A 14,563-nucleotide genomic window follows, 5' to 3' on the forward strand; every position below is an offset into this window, starting at 1 on the left:
TACTGATAATTCAGGACAATTCCCATGTTCCTACAGATTCAGATTTGGGTTTTGGTTTTGTTTTTTTTTTTATGTGGAAAGGAAGAATAAAGTTGTAGGACGTTCTAACTTGGTAGCACGAAGTGATTACTTAACCCATACCCTGTTTTGCATCAACAAAAGGAACTTTTTAAAATATATGTATATATTTACATCAAATATGTATATATGATTTCATGGTGAGTTCGTTTTTTGTTTAAAGTTTCACAAAAACTTTCAGAAGTGGGTAGGTAGCAACTTTATTCTTCCATCTGTCTAATTTAAAGAGTACATTCTTAAATTGAAACGAAATGTCACAAAACAATTCTAAAATACGATCTCTCAAAATTGGGTCTGTCAAGATATATCAACTTTGACTGTGCTTTGGTTGTAAACAGATAATCTAGCTTGACCTGATGTGCAGAAAGATAATGCTGGGTGCAACTTGCTATTGTTAAACAACACATGAATAATGCACTGGACTTGGGATCAGTCAACTCTTCTGGTTTTCATGATTTATTTTATTTAATAATCTTCTTCTGTTTCATAACTGAACTGTTGATGTAATCCTACCTCATGTGAATGCTAAGTTCAGGGTTTCACAATAAATGAAATGCCATCTAAACCAGCATGAAATATCCACACAGTGTAATCTAAGGTGCCCACAAGAGTTGGAAAAGGATTAGGCTCCTGGTATAGTCAATGGGGTCTCCAGGGAGTAATTAAATTCTCCGCAAAACGTTTAAATCTTGCCTCTAGTTTCTCTTTGCTTGCCTGAAGAAATTTAGTATCTTATTTTAGTAGTGAGAGGATAGACCATGCAACAAGTGGGAAAGCAGGAGATCTGGCTTGGACTGGGTGACATCAGGCTCCCTGAACTGACCCCTCTATTTTGTTTTCACCAAGAAAGGCCAAAAAAGAAACTTCAGGTGAGCTGACTACGTAGCACAGGCCAGGAAACTTTCCAAAGAATTTTCTTTATCAGAATTATAAACTCTATTTGAGCACTAATAATGCTTCAAAACAGTCACTTCTCATCTACTGACTGCACCTTGAGAATCTATTTCTCAGCTAAATGTTTACACCCAGGATAAGAGTGAAATCCATGGGCAACATCTGCACCAGGGAACTGAACAGTGTCACTTTGTCTTCGAAACCAGTGACCTGACTGCTTAACTGGGAGTGGTCCTGGACCCATTTTAGCTGGCCTGTGCCTAGGAATGATTAAGGACAGTACTAGTTGGTCCAGCCAAACAGCAGCTCTTCTGTGAATGCTTTAACAAGGTGAACTATTGAATTCTGGTCTCTTTGTGGTGATCTGGCACTGTTTAATTTACCAATATTATGGTTTTGTGTGCACTATACTGAATTAATTGTCAGAACATAGCAACCTTCTACTGTCTGTCACAGGATTTACCGTGTATTCTGCTGACTCTAGCAGACATTTCTTTCCCAAATTGGGATCAAATGGTGACCTCTCTTTCTTGAACAGACTGCACTGATTTGATCAAGCTACGTAAGACTCTTATCACTAGGCGTGTTTTTAGCCTTTTCTCATAAAAGAACTTCCTTTTATAACTAATATTTTATATATTGTACCTTTCTTGACTAAGCTGATACTTGCTTGTACACCCAAGGCTTGAGAGGCATTGCAGCAAACAACTACATTAGCTGACTACCTGCTGCCAAGGAACATTCAGTGAAGGACATCTGCACTGAACAGCTAATGAATAGGTGCCTCATTTCTTGAGTTGCATGGTGTCATTATTCAAAAACCATATGAGGCTTTGAATGAGAGCACAGAGGGGCACTGAAACAACTTGCCCACAGAGGAGCTCCAGCTGTTGTGGAGTCTCCATCCTTAGAGATACACAAGACCCAACCAGATACAGCCTTGAGCAATCTCCTGTAGCTGACCCTATTCTGAGCAGGGGGCTTGGACTAGATGATCTTCAGAGATGCCTTGCAGCCTCAGTGATTCTGTGATTCTGCGATTCTGTGTATGCCCTTTTCATCGGATCGAGGTTTAGAACATCAGTCTCTCTTCACCCTGATAAGATTCAAAGTCTGTCCTGCCCATTTTTTCTTCCCTCTACCCATAACTCATGCCATCCTAGCTGTCCAGTCTAAATAGGAACCTTGCAACCTTTTTGTCTTATCTGCTCAGATTTTTCAGGCCAGAAAATTCTGTTTTTGAATTAGGATTTTGTAAGCTCTGGAGAAGAAAGAGTGGACTGTTCCATCTAGTACTTATCTACGCCAGGGATACATGCAGATTTTGATGTGCTTCTACTGACTTTGGAGTGACGTGGGATGGGTTGGGGGAATTTTTCAGAAACACTTGAGCTGACCACGCATAAGCCAGCCTCAGTCAAGTGATAGCTTAGCACAGGGAAGTGGTTTCTGAGGAATCATTGAGCTGTGACATCTCTTGAAATCTCCATTCTGATAATACTATGAGATACAGTGCCTGTTCTCTGATGGGAAAATAGGCATTGCCTCTGCTCTCCTCTGCTACATCTTGCCTACATTTAGCCCCCGGCAGCAAAACTAGGGAACTAGAGCATTGCTGTGGGCTAATGAAGCCACATAACTCTTAGCAGTGCTCAGTCTCCTTTAAAAATAAGGTTTGTGTTTGTGACAGCAGAATTAGTGCTGAATTTGATACCCAAGTTCTCTGTTTAGTGATGGAGGCAGATTTACTAAGAATAAAACTCTTAACGCCCAGCATGCTGATAGTGGGGAATCCTAATGTGGGGCCATGGTCCCAGATACAGAGATTTTGTTTCTCTGAAGTGAAAATTACACCCTGAGCAGCACCTCTGTGAGACTGGTTCACTGTGAAACTGTAGCTAGTGGCCAATACTGAACTACCATTGCCCCTGCAGATTTTTTTATGCCATAGCTGTTCATTGCAAAATACATTAACAACTCTGGGAGCAAGAGCTCCCTTCAGCACCATACTAGAGAGTCAGATACCATTTGTTTTTTCTCCCTCCAATCTTGTGACTTAGGTGTGGAGTAATCCAGCTTCAAGTGGAGAGGAAAGCATCTTTGTCCTATGTCGTTTGCCTCACCCCAAAGCATCTACAACGTGCAGAATAAAACACCCTTATAGCTCTGGAGTCCCCAACACAAGAAGGACATGGAGCTACTGGAACGAGTCCAGAGGAGGGCCACAAAGATGATCAGAGGGCTGGAGCACTTCTGCTATGAAGACAGGCTGAGAGAGTTGGGGCTGTTCAGCCTGGAGAAGACAAGGCTCCAGGGAGATCTTATAGCAGCTTTCCAGTACCTAAAGGGGGCCTACAGGAAAGCTGGAGAGGGACTTTTTACAAGGGTGTGTAGTGATGAGACAAGGGGAAACGGATTTAAACTGAAAGAGGGGAGATTTAGGTTAGATATAAGAAAGAAATTCTTTACATTGAGGGTGGTGAGGTACTGGAACAGGTTGCCCAGAGAAGTTGTGGATGCCCCATCCCTGGAGGTGTTCAAGGCCAGGTTGGATGAGGCTTTGGGCAACCTGGTGTAGTGAAGGATGTCCCTGGCCATGGCAGGGAGGTTGGAACTAGATGATCTTTGAGGTCCCTTCCAACCCTAACCATTCTATGATTCTATGATTCTATGAAAAACACGTATTCGAGTCTCTGAAACCAGAGGAGGGAACTGATTTCTCCATTTCACGGAGAATGATTAAGCTTTTAGGACAAAGGTGCCCTGAGAAGGCTGTGAGTGCTACTGAGCACTGTGCTGTATGTGTTGTGCTGCATGTGCTTGGTTGCTGAATTAAACTCCTCAAATTCTTCAGTGCAGGGATCCCTGGTGTGTAAATCCCAGACAGCTTCAGCAGGGAACAAGCACAGAGACATGCAGCAAAGCTGAGGTGGCAGCACATCTGTGCATGGCCAGTTTTCCTTTCTGGTGAAATTCAGAGCTTTGAAAGTCTTTCAGATTCCTAAGGATTTCAGAATTCAGGCTGGTCCTGCTATACTTAGGCACCTAAATTCCACCTAGATTGCACATGGGATGTCTACGTGCTCTTGGAGATCTTAAAATTCCCTATGTCTGAACAGAGTAAAATAGACCAAGCAGAGAATGATGCTAATGTAGCTTAGCATATCCAGGTACTAGAATTAAATAATTCAGAATAGATCAGCTCTTCAATGTGCTGGCTTGATACTGCCCAGGCTAAAAGTCGACTTGATGACATTGCAGCTACAGACCTCTGAACCGTGCACCAAAATCAAGACCTGCATCTGTAAATTGATAGATGAGCCTGTAACGCATATTTGGAGCCTGGAGCAAAACTCAGGATTGTTTATCAAGACTGAGTGAGCGTTAAGATGATGTTAGGCTCAGATATTTTAAGGAGAAGGTGAACCTGGACGTGAGGCTTGCCAGGTAACGACAGTGGAGTGTCACTAGAGTGAACTCAGAGCTTGGTTCTGCCGTGGTGCCCTGCAGTTGTGCACGGACTGAGCAGCCTCCAGTTCTGCCCTGGAGCAGCTCGGAATGTCCTGCCTTCAGTGGTGGAACTTTGACCCTTCTGAACCCCTGCAGCAAACAGCTTTCCTCTAATACTTCAACACAGAAGTATTTCCCAGCCCTGTATTTCCCATACACAGCCGTAAAGCTGGAAAACTAAACTACTAACCTTCCTTCCCCTGCCTGATCCCTCAGCCTGGGTTTATTTCCCAAGGTTGAACAACAATTGTTTTTGCTTAGCAATTGCAGTCTGAAGGGATTTGCATTGTGGAGTTGCTCGAGGAGCCGAGGAGCAAAGCGGTGTGAGAGGAGGGAGTGGGTGGAGAGATGCTCTGCTAGCCCGGCAGCCCGGCAGGCGGGATCACTCTGGCACTGGCTCTGCCCAGCTTTCACTCTGTCTCCCGAGGGAGAGAGCCTTTCTCTCGCTCCAGGCTTCTCCCCTGCCACACAGAGGGGGAGAGAGAGAGGAGAAAGCAGAAGGGTCCTTCCATGGAGCACCCAACTGCCTGGCTCACGGCTGCAGCGGGCAAACCATGAGGAAGGGTCTCTTTGCCCCGACAGTCACTTCGCCTTTGATCTAAAACTTTCACCCACTTCCAGAAGGGAGGATGGAGGAGCAATACATTTCCAAACTCCACCCGGTAGTGGATTATGGAGCTGGGGTCTTTCTTCTGATCATAGGTGAGTTCTGCCTTCACAGCATGCTTGTTTGCTTCAAGCCTGGGAGCGGACACGCCGGGGTGGCCCTGGCTGTTCTGGGGTCAGCACCAGCGGCTCCAGAGGAAGCTGGAGGGAAATGATGGAAAATCTGTTTCCACACAGGTTCCTGCTTCTTGCCTTCAAGTTTGTTGGATGCCAGGATTAACCTCCGCTCTCAGATTTGGAGAGGGACTTTTTACAAGGGTATATAGTGATAGGACAAGGGGCAATGGCTTTAAATTGAAAGAGGGGAGATTTAGATTGGATATAAGGAAGAAATTTTTTACTCTGAGGGTGGTGAAGCACTGGCACAGGCTGCCCAGAGAAGTTGTGGCTGCCCCATCCCTGGAAGTGTTCAAGGCCAGGTTGGATGAGGCTTTGAGCAACCTGGTGTAGTGGAAGGTGCCCCTGCCCATGGCAGGAGGGTTGGAACTAGATGATCTTTGAGGTCCTTTCCAACCCAAACCATTCTATGATTCTATGATTTGCAATCTTTTGTTTTGATGCTGAAGACTTGCCAGCTTTAAGTTTGCCTCTGTGGCATCACAAGTGTTCAAATTAAGTTGTCTACTGCTTATCCTGGCATCTCAGTCCTGTGAACTAAGAGATGAGGCAGTCCCTTTCATGAGACTGATCAGAGGAGAGCAACTTTGGTCTGACACTTGCGGGGGGGATGTTTATTATGCACGAAGAAAAGCTATGTCTTGGTAGGATAAACTGCTATAAAACAGCAAAGGGTTTCCAAATAGCACTTATGTTTTTTATAACGGCCCGTTTGCCTTGCTGAAGGCAGATTGACAATGAAATACAAGCGGGAATATTTACCAGTCTGCTCCAGCACAGTTTTAGCTTAGTGTTCTCTTCCTTGTCTGTTTGTTGCACGTACCCAGGTGATTTGTTTACTATCAGTGTAGATTTGGAGAGGAGCTGAATTGGTTTAGGCGTGCAGTGCAACTGAATTTTGCTGTGATGCGAGTCACTTCCTCTCTTCAGCTCATTCGAAAACCTTGGCTGAGATGCATTTAAGAAAGACAAGCACATATATTTTTATGTCCTTTAATAGAGAGGCTTTGGGCAGCAATGCTGGGCTTTAGCATTTCACATCTCACCCTTCTTCTTGCACACTCTTCCCTGCACTGCACCATGCTGTGCTGTCCTCTCAGTTGTGCTGACAGCAGAGAGTACAACTCAAGGTGAGAAAAATCATTGTCTGCAAAATGACAAAGGGTTTTTCTTTTAGTCCAAGTCAGGATGTCAGCTCCTTTCTCACATAAATGTAAATATGTAGACGTAGTTAAGGTAGTGGGACGGGGCAGCAATGAAGGGCTGGAGGCTGGAGCTCCTCATGCTGATATTGCTCTTGTGCTACCATGCTACAGTCTCACCCTCTCCTAAAGGGCTTGTAGGCACCGAAGCTTCAGGCATAGCTTCCAGCATTGGATCAAGAGCCCCGCATGGCAGCCAGGCTCACTCCATTGTGTAGGGAGTCTCAGAAACATCCCATATATGAAGCAGTGAACTTAACCGGAAACCGCGTTGTATTTAACCATAGATTTGCACCTCACTGGGGGCTGCAGCAAGGCCTGTTTGTCCCCTGAAATTATGTTTTCATTAGGAAACAACAAGGCCAGGGCATGGGCTGCAGTACTTACCACAACTCTTGAGAGCTCAGGGAAGTCTTCAGGCATATCCAGAGGTGCCAAGTGAACGTGCGCGGTTAGAAAGTGAATGAATGAGGGATGTAAGGTCTCAGATTTGCATCTCTGTTCTGTCTAAGGCTTTCTCTTGGCATCTCTTCCCATTCTCAGACTTATGCCAATGAATTTATTCCATTTTGTTGCATGTGCCTTTACTAATTCCTCTGTGGGCACTTTATTATGTGGCATCTGTGAGCAAATGCAACTTTTCTGCTTTCACAGCACCAAGGGAATGTGACAGAATCTTTTTCTGTTTCCCTATTTCACTTCTGACTTTAGAGGACACCTCCTAAGGAAAACCTTTGATCAATATGTAGCTCCAGCACAATCTTCACTTGAAAGAAAAGAGAAAATGAGTTGTTTGCTACATGAACTTTTGACACTGTTGTCATGAACGCTTTGAAGCCCTATGGCATATCTGAATAATGTATGTCTGACAGGTCCTTTTGCAAAGCAATCTCTGGTCTGTTGCATGCCCCTGGCAAAACAATTTCTACGGTCTGTCTCACTGCACCCAGAGACCGCTAGAACAGTATGGGTGTCTGAACTGCAGCACGTAGCGATTGTGGTCCTTGACCAGTGAGGACCTTGAGCTGCCCAGCAAGCACATGTTGACTTATCAAGGCAGCTGAGAGCCCAGGAGGCTTGTGCAGGGGCTCCAGTGGAAGATACATTGCAAAGAGGGAAGGCTTTGGGAAGTGGAGGGCACCAGAGGAAAGCAGGCAGGACAGCTGGAGTTCTTCAGTAGGAATTGAATCATAGAATCGTAGAATGGTTTGAGTGGAAGGGATCTTAAAGATCAGCTAGTTCCAATGCCCCTGCCATGGGCAGGGACACCTTCCACTCCATCATGTTGCTCAAAGCCTCATCCAACCTGGCCTTGAACACTTCCAGGGATGGGGCATCCACAACTTCCCTGGGCAACCTATTCCAGTGTTTCATCACTCTCATTGTAAAAACTTTCTTCTTTATCTCTAATCTAAATCTCCCCTCTTTCAGTTTACATCCATTGCCCCTTGTCCTGTCACTACACGCCCTTGTAAAAAGTCCCTCTCCAGCTTTCATGTAGGCCCCTTCAGGTACTGGAAGGCTGCTATAAGATCTCCCTGGAGCCTTCTCTTCTCCAGGCTGAACAGCCCCAGCTCTCTCAACCTGTCTTCATAGGAGAGCATTCCTAAGTCAGGAAGGAGAAGTGGGAATATCACCAGGGTTAAATGAAGGTGAATAGACCCATTTTACCTGATAGTGTGGGCTATTCACATGAGGTAGGAGCCACAGGGGAATAGGTGGGATATAGTGCATGGAGAGGGGTGTGACATGGAATTGAAGAGCTATGGGGTGGTAGGAAGGGGCAAGATATGGTTGAATACTCATATGACAAAATTTCCCCTAGTTGGTAAGGCTGGCCAGCACTACAGAAGGCTGTGAGCAGAAATCCGTAGCCCTCTTTGCTCTACCGGATCCATTGTGGAAACACAACCTGATTGGGAAATCCCTATCTAGTAGGGAGGCAGGAATTGAAACCCAAGGGCTGGCTGAAGGAAAACAGTGGATACTGTGGTGAGGATGCTGAGCTGCATAGCAGCTCTCGGAAATACCATCCAGGTGGCATTGCCTGTCTGCTAAGAGAACGAGTTTCCTCGCCATGAGCTGGAGAGCAAGGTTTCACAGCAGGACAGAGCCAATGTACACTGGCGTGTTTTCAGAGCATCAGCACAACACAATGTTGGCCTGGGAGGTGCTGAATTCTGGCTCATCTGCCAGTCTGTCCTCTCTTCTAGACTTTAGTCCCAGGCAAACAACTGGCATTTTTCATGTCCTTTGTATAGATAAGCATTTCACCAAGTGTGCTAACTATGTGATACTATTGTCTGTGCTTATTCTCTTCCCTTCCCTTCCCTTCCCTTCCCTTCCCTTCCCTTCCCTTCCCTTCCCTTCCCTTCCCTTCCCTTCCCTTCCCTTCCCTTCCCTTCCCTTCCCTTCCCTTCCCTTCCCTTCCCTTCCCTTCCCTTCCCTTCCCTTCCCTTCCCTTCCCTTCCCTTCCCTTCCCTTCCCTTCCCTTCCCTTCCCCTTCCCTTCTCTTCTCTTTTCTCTTTCAGCTGTCCTCACAATCCTTGGAAATTCAGCTGTCCTTGCTACAGCTGTGAAACGCTCTTCCCTCCTGAAGTCACCGGAGCTGCTCACAGTCAACTTAGCAGTAGCAGATATTGGGATGGCGATCAGCATGTATCCACTGGCCATTGCATCTGCCTGGAACCATGCCTGGCTGGGAGGAGATGCGTCCTGCATATATTATGCCCTGATGGGATTCCTTTTTGGTGTCTGCAGCATGATGACCCTGTGTGCCATGGCTGTGATTCGATTCCGTGTTACCAATTCATTCAAATCTAACAGTAAGTATTTATGTGTCTGGTAATCTCATAATGGTCCATTTGCACTGTTATGTTCAGAGAGATGCTGAATATGGCATGGAGTATCAGCTCAGTAACTGTAGGAATCAGCCTCAACTTTTAGTCCAATATCAAACCCTAATGTTCCTAGAAGGATCTGATTAAATTCCTTATTAAACAATGAGGTTTCTCACTTGTCAGTATTACCAAGTGAAACTACCTGAGCGTAGAGGGCCCAAATGTTTTGCTGGACCAGACTGTCTTACCTTCCTGTTTGTGTGCAAGCAGACATACTGGAATTTGAGAGGAAGGAGTATTCTCCTGGCATTCCTGGGCTGGGAGCACAATACATTTGGAGTCAGCTTGATCTTGTCAAGGTGTCTGAGTTACCAAACTTTAGATCGTCACCAAGGGCTGCATTCAGGTCTCACTCAATCCACGGACACTCTCTGTTATGTTTCTCAGGAAGACCAAAGGTTAGGGAACTGCAGCAGCAGCCCAGGCGTATTTATAGCCACTATCCTTCTGTTTGACAAGAAGTTATGGCAAAACCCATGTAGCTGAGATGAGATCCATATGTGCTTGCTCTTCCTCTTCCTTGTAGGTAACAGAATCACGAAGAACACTGTTCGCATCTTGATTACTTTAATCTGGCTCTACTCCTTGCTCTGGGCCATTCTGCCTTTGGTAGGCTGGGGCTACTATGGCCCTGAGCCATTTGGCATCTCTTGTACAATAGCCTGGAGCAAGTTCCACAACTCCTCCAATGGTTTTTCGTTTATCCTGAGCATGTTCCTCCTGTGCACAGTCCTGCCTGCACTGACCATCGTTGCCTGTTACTTGGGAATTGCCTGGAAGGTTCATAAAGCATACCAAGAGATCCAGAATATTGACAGGATCCCTAATGCAGCTAAACTGGAGAAGAAGCTGACACTGGTGAGTTATCCCAGCGATGAGAAGAGTCTGCAGTTATCAGGAACTTGCAGAGAACTGGCTCTTCTCATGCATGGCTCATGATGACCCTTCATTGATTTTATCTAGTATTGACCAAAGATGGAGATGTGGATTGAGTCTAACCCATACTCTGCACTCCTCAGAGGAGCAGGGGGCTCCTGGAATCCTTGTCATTTCAGTAGCTTGACCAAGATAATATATCATAGATACAATGCAGCTTGTTAAATCTTCAGGCAGTTGCATCCAAGATTTTCATGACCATATAGCTTTCCAGTCATGCTGGAATAGCTGTTGAATCCTTTCATGTTGTATCTGGGGTGGAGGTCTTGTTCTGTTGTCTTAGGTATTTTTAATTGACTGAGTGACTATTTTGAGTGAGAGTTACACAGAAATTATATCTGAAACAGGTTTTTTAGTATAACATTTTTTCATATAAACACTTCAGTTGCTCATTTCTTGTGGAAAAGCAGAATTGACCCAAGTTTTCTAGAGGCCAATCTATTGTTAGGCTATACTTTTGGTTGGGCTTTGTCTCCCATGACATATTGCAGCCAGTTAGGGAAGGAGATGAAAACAACAACCACCTTACAAAAACCCACGGTGTACATCTGATAGGTGGGAACAAAAGCATATATGCACTGTGCAGTGTTACCTGTGCTCGTGCCAAGCTGGTTCAGGTGTGGTTTCATCCACACACCACGTATCAGACCCAGCCAGTGCAAGGTGAGAACTGAAGCCCTGTTTCCCTTTCAGATGGCTGTGCTCATCTCGGTGGGGTTCCTGAGCTCGTGGACACCGTACGCAGCAGCCAGCTTCTGGTCCATATTTAACTCCAGTGATTCCCTACAGCCCATTGTTACACTGCTGCCCTGTCTGTTTGCCAAATCCTCCACAGCGTACAACCCTTTTATTTACTACATCTTCAGCAAAACTTTCCGGCGTGAAATGAAACAGTTGCAGTGTTGCTGTGGCTGGAGAGTTCGTTTCTTCAGCACCGACAACTCTGCTGAAAATCCCGTGTCGATGATGTGGAGTGGGAGAGACGACGTACGTCTCTCTCCGGCTGAGAAGGTGGAGAACCAGAGAGCTGCAACTCGCTGAAATGCAGCGACGGTTTCACGACGTGAGTCGAAACTTGGGCTCACTCACGGGTCCAAACGAGTAGGAATGCAGCGCGTGGGACGGCAACTGCGTACCTTACGTCAAATACAAAAGTTTAAGTATGTATTTTCAAGCAACTCTCTATTACTGTCTTTAAGCTACACAGCAAAAAAAAATCCGCTATTTTTTTCATGAAATTCTGCTTTAGAGGAAATAGATAGATTTTTGTACTAAACATAAAAACATGTAAACTGAACTTATTTTCAGGGAAACAGAGGATTTATTATTTTTGTGGGTTTTTTTTTTCTTTTACTTTTGACTTTTCAATGCAATCTCTCTGCAAACTCTTGGCTCTATCAGTAAAAGAGCCATCAGAGAAAACCACAGGTTGAACACAAAGTGTTAACCAAACAAATACAGCTGAGAGTGTAGATTTCCAGCAATACAGACAGAAAACCATATGAGTAGCAAGAAATATTCCCTGACAGCAAAAGTGGCTGCTATCAAAATGTCTTAGAGAGATCTACAATTCCTTGCTCCTTGTAATATAATTCCAACTCCTCAAAAGACAAGCTTGAACAGGAGTCAAGCAGCCTTAGTCTGAAGAGATGAGGTGGGAACGTGGCAGTCAGTGAAGGATGTCTTCTGCGTATCATGAACAGCACAATGAGAAGTGAGGGAATCTCTCAGCAAAAGGAACTGTGCTGTCGCTTGCTGAGCTATAACAGTTCTTCTACCACAAAAGCTGTTGGAGCATTTGTTTTCTGGAGGAGCACTCAGTATATCATGACAAAAAGCATCCTCAGGATAACCTGCCCGGCAGTAAGTGATCCTGCAGCTGCAGTCCGAGCTCTCACCGCTTCGGCAGGAGCTCCTGAGATGCGGGGTTCCTCGCTGGCTGGAGCACTGAGAACAGTTTGCTGATTCAGTTTAAAGCATATGTACAACCATAACACCATCCTGCTAGCCAGTGCTAACAAAAGAGGTTGCGAGGTGGAAATGTTTAATTATCTCTCTCTCCCCCTGACTTACTGTTTGTGATTTTAAAGGATGTAACCACATATCTTCAGGGTTTGAAACGTTGTACAAAATACGGCTGGATGACAGCTGCAGCAGTTCTTGCTTCCCCTGCTTGCTCAGCTTTGCATTAAGGTCGGTGAAGACAAGAAGAGGCAAACTGCAGGCAGATTTGGCACAGATTTTAAACAACAATCTAAACCAATAGTGAATGGACTTTGAGTTCTTGAAAATTTCTACTATACTCAAACCCTAATAATGTTTCATTTTATAAACTACAGCTAAGGCCAACAACAGGATTAAAAGATAAGCTTAAACACTTCTGTGGCTATAAGGATTTCTGTTACTGTGGAGTGTGGATTACAAAACAACAAACAAAATGAGACATGAGCTGTAACATACACTAAGGCACAAATTAATTACTAAGTCGCAGGTCAGGAAACTTTAAGGAGTTTGTCTTCCCCTGAACTCCTGCCACTGGCAGTGTCGCCAACTCTTATAAACATTCCACCAGATTAAATTAGGTTTATTTGTAAAAAGTTGTGAAAAATTCCTAATTTAAGTTGGCCTCCAGGGTGACATTATCTTATCCTGGGTTGTCACTCACAGATGCTCCATACAGAAGGAGACTGCATTCAATCTTCTGTCCCAAATACAGAGAGGTGAAGCATCCTCTGGGAAACAATCACCTCTGACAGCCCATAGCACAGGAAAATGGGAAAAGAGGAATGTGAAGAGCAGGAGAAAACACCAGTAACTGAGAAGGGAGCATGTGAAAGCTGAAGGAAAGTACTTGGGAAGAGGAGAAGAGGCAGGAGAGCATTATGCAGGTAGAGCGAGGAGATGGCAGAGGGAAATGCAAAAGAGCCAATAGTGTGAAACCAAAGAGGGGTCAGAGGAGCGTGTCAGCAGGTGGAGAAAATGGTAACATGCCAGAAAGGGACTCGTTACAGCCAATGTCAATTATCAGCATCACACAGTAGAGAGGGTCTTACTGCTCATTGTTGTAAAGCACCAATTGTTTGATGAACAGCTCAATTCAAGTGAAAAAAAAAACTGATCCTGATCCTGAAGGTTGTGAAACACTAAGAACGAGGAACGGATTGCTACTCCCTTACAGTAATTTGTCCTCTGGATCATCTGCCATGGTCAGGACGTTACTTTACAACTGAAAGTCAAGAGGGAAGTTTCTTTCACAGGTAGGGCACTGGCCTGGGACTCGGAGCTACGCCCAAGTCTTCCTTAATCATAGCTTCTTTCATGAAAGACAATGCATTGCAGTTAAGTCAATTCCTATGCGTAAATTAGGATCTCCAAGTCTCCAGCCCTTTGTCCTATCTGTATTCCTTGCATCTTTGCAGACCACAAAACGTCTTACACATAAAAAAAACCACCTACTATTTTGGAACCTCCTAAGGGAAATGACTTAGCCATGCAGTAACCTGCCGCTACCTTGCTCGTTCCTATTGGAAAGACCTGCCTGTCTTGTCCCGTGGTTTATAGCTATCATTTTGTCCTGGAATTTGCAGAGTACCTATTTGATTTTGCACTAACCCGAATTCTCACTCACCTGAACAGCAGTGGTTTTAAAGCAGCCAGGTTGATGATGAGCGCGTGCAGCATCTGAGATTTTGGTAACCGTTCACCGTTACCAATGAGGGCTGACAACCTCACATCGGCTTGTCAGTAAGCACTACCTTCATCGCTGCGCTGCTCCAGCAGCAGAGAACATATGGGAAAAGCATGTTCCAGCTTAGCTTGTCATCCCATGGGGAATCTAATTAGGCAGTGAACTGAGACGAGCTTGAAGTTGTTCAAGTTCCCTTGAGTATCTTCTTTCCTTAAAGGGCCTAATACAAACACTGTGTGCCGGGTGAGAATTCCCTCGACTTACCATTTTGTTTTCCAGCCTTGATATGACAAGAGAGAATCAATGTGCATTAGCCAGTCCTAGTCTAGAGCTTCAAAGGGACCTCCTTCAAGCATTGAGGGCCTGGAGAGAATCCAATTGAAGTTGGTGGGGAATTTTTTATTGAATTCAAGGGAACAAGATGCAGATTTTAAAGACCATTAGAGTTAAAAAAAGAGGAAGCTGTAAGGCAAACACAGGTAGGTGGCATACGTTATCAAAGAGCAGAGAAACCATAGACAAAAAGAAGTGAATGAAACAATTGTCATAAAGTTTAGAGGTCACCAACACTT

General features: G+C 44.9%; 1 protein-coding gene across 1 annotated transcript; it reads left to right on the forward strand.

Moving 5' to 3' along the window:
- The first annotated feature begins 5,111 nt into the window (after positions 1 to 5,111).
- Positions 5,112 to 11,344, forward strand: LOC104380578 (opsin-5). Its single transcript, XM_086623893.1, has 4 exons — positions 5,112 to 5,184; positions 8,999 to 9,292; positions 9,894 to 10,225; positions 10,997 to 11,344. Exons 1-4 carry the CDS (start codon positions 5,112 to 5,114, stop codon positions 11,342 to 11,344), a joined length of 1,047 nt encoding a protein of 348 aa, XP_086480019.1.
- The last annotated feature ends 3,219 nt before the right edge of the window (positions 11,345 to 14,563 follow it).

This window comes from Tauraco erythrolophus, chromosome 2 (genome assembly GCF_009769465.1).
Source record: "Tauraco erythrolophus isolate bTauEry1 chromosome 2, bTauEry1.pri, whole genome shotgun sequence".
In the NCBI taxonomy this organism is placed as follows: Eukaryota; Metazoa; Chordata; class Aves; order Musophagiformes; family Musophagidae; genus Tauraco; species Tauraco erythrolophus.

Bases quoted from the DNA above. Each gene is read 5' to 3' on its own strand.
- LOC104380578 (XM_086623893.1), top strand. From the start codon at position 5,112: ATGGAGGAGCAATACATTTCCAAACTCCACCCGGTAGTGGATTATGGA. The intron at 9,293-9,893 runs GTAAGTATTTAT...TCTTCCTTGTAG, and splicing joins CAATTCATTCAAATCTAACA to GTAACAGAATCACGAAGAAC. The intron at 10,226-10,996 runs GTGAGTTATCCC...TTTCCCTTTCAG, and splicing joins TGGAGAAGAAGCTGACACTG to ATGGCTGTGCTCATCTCGGT.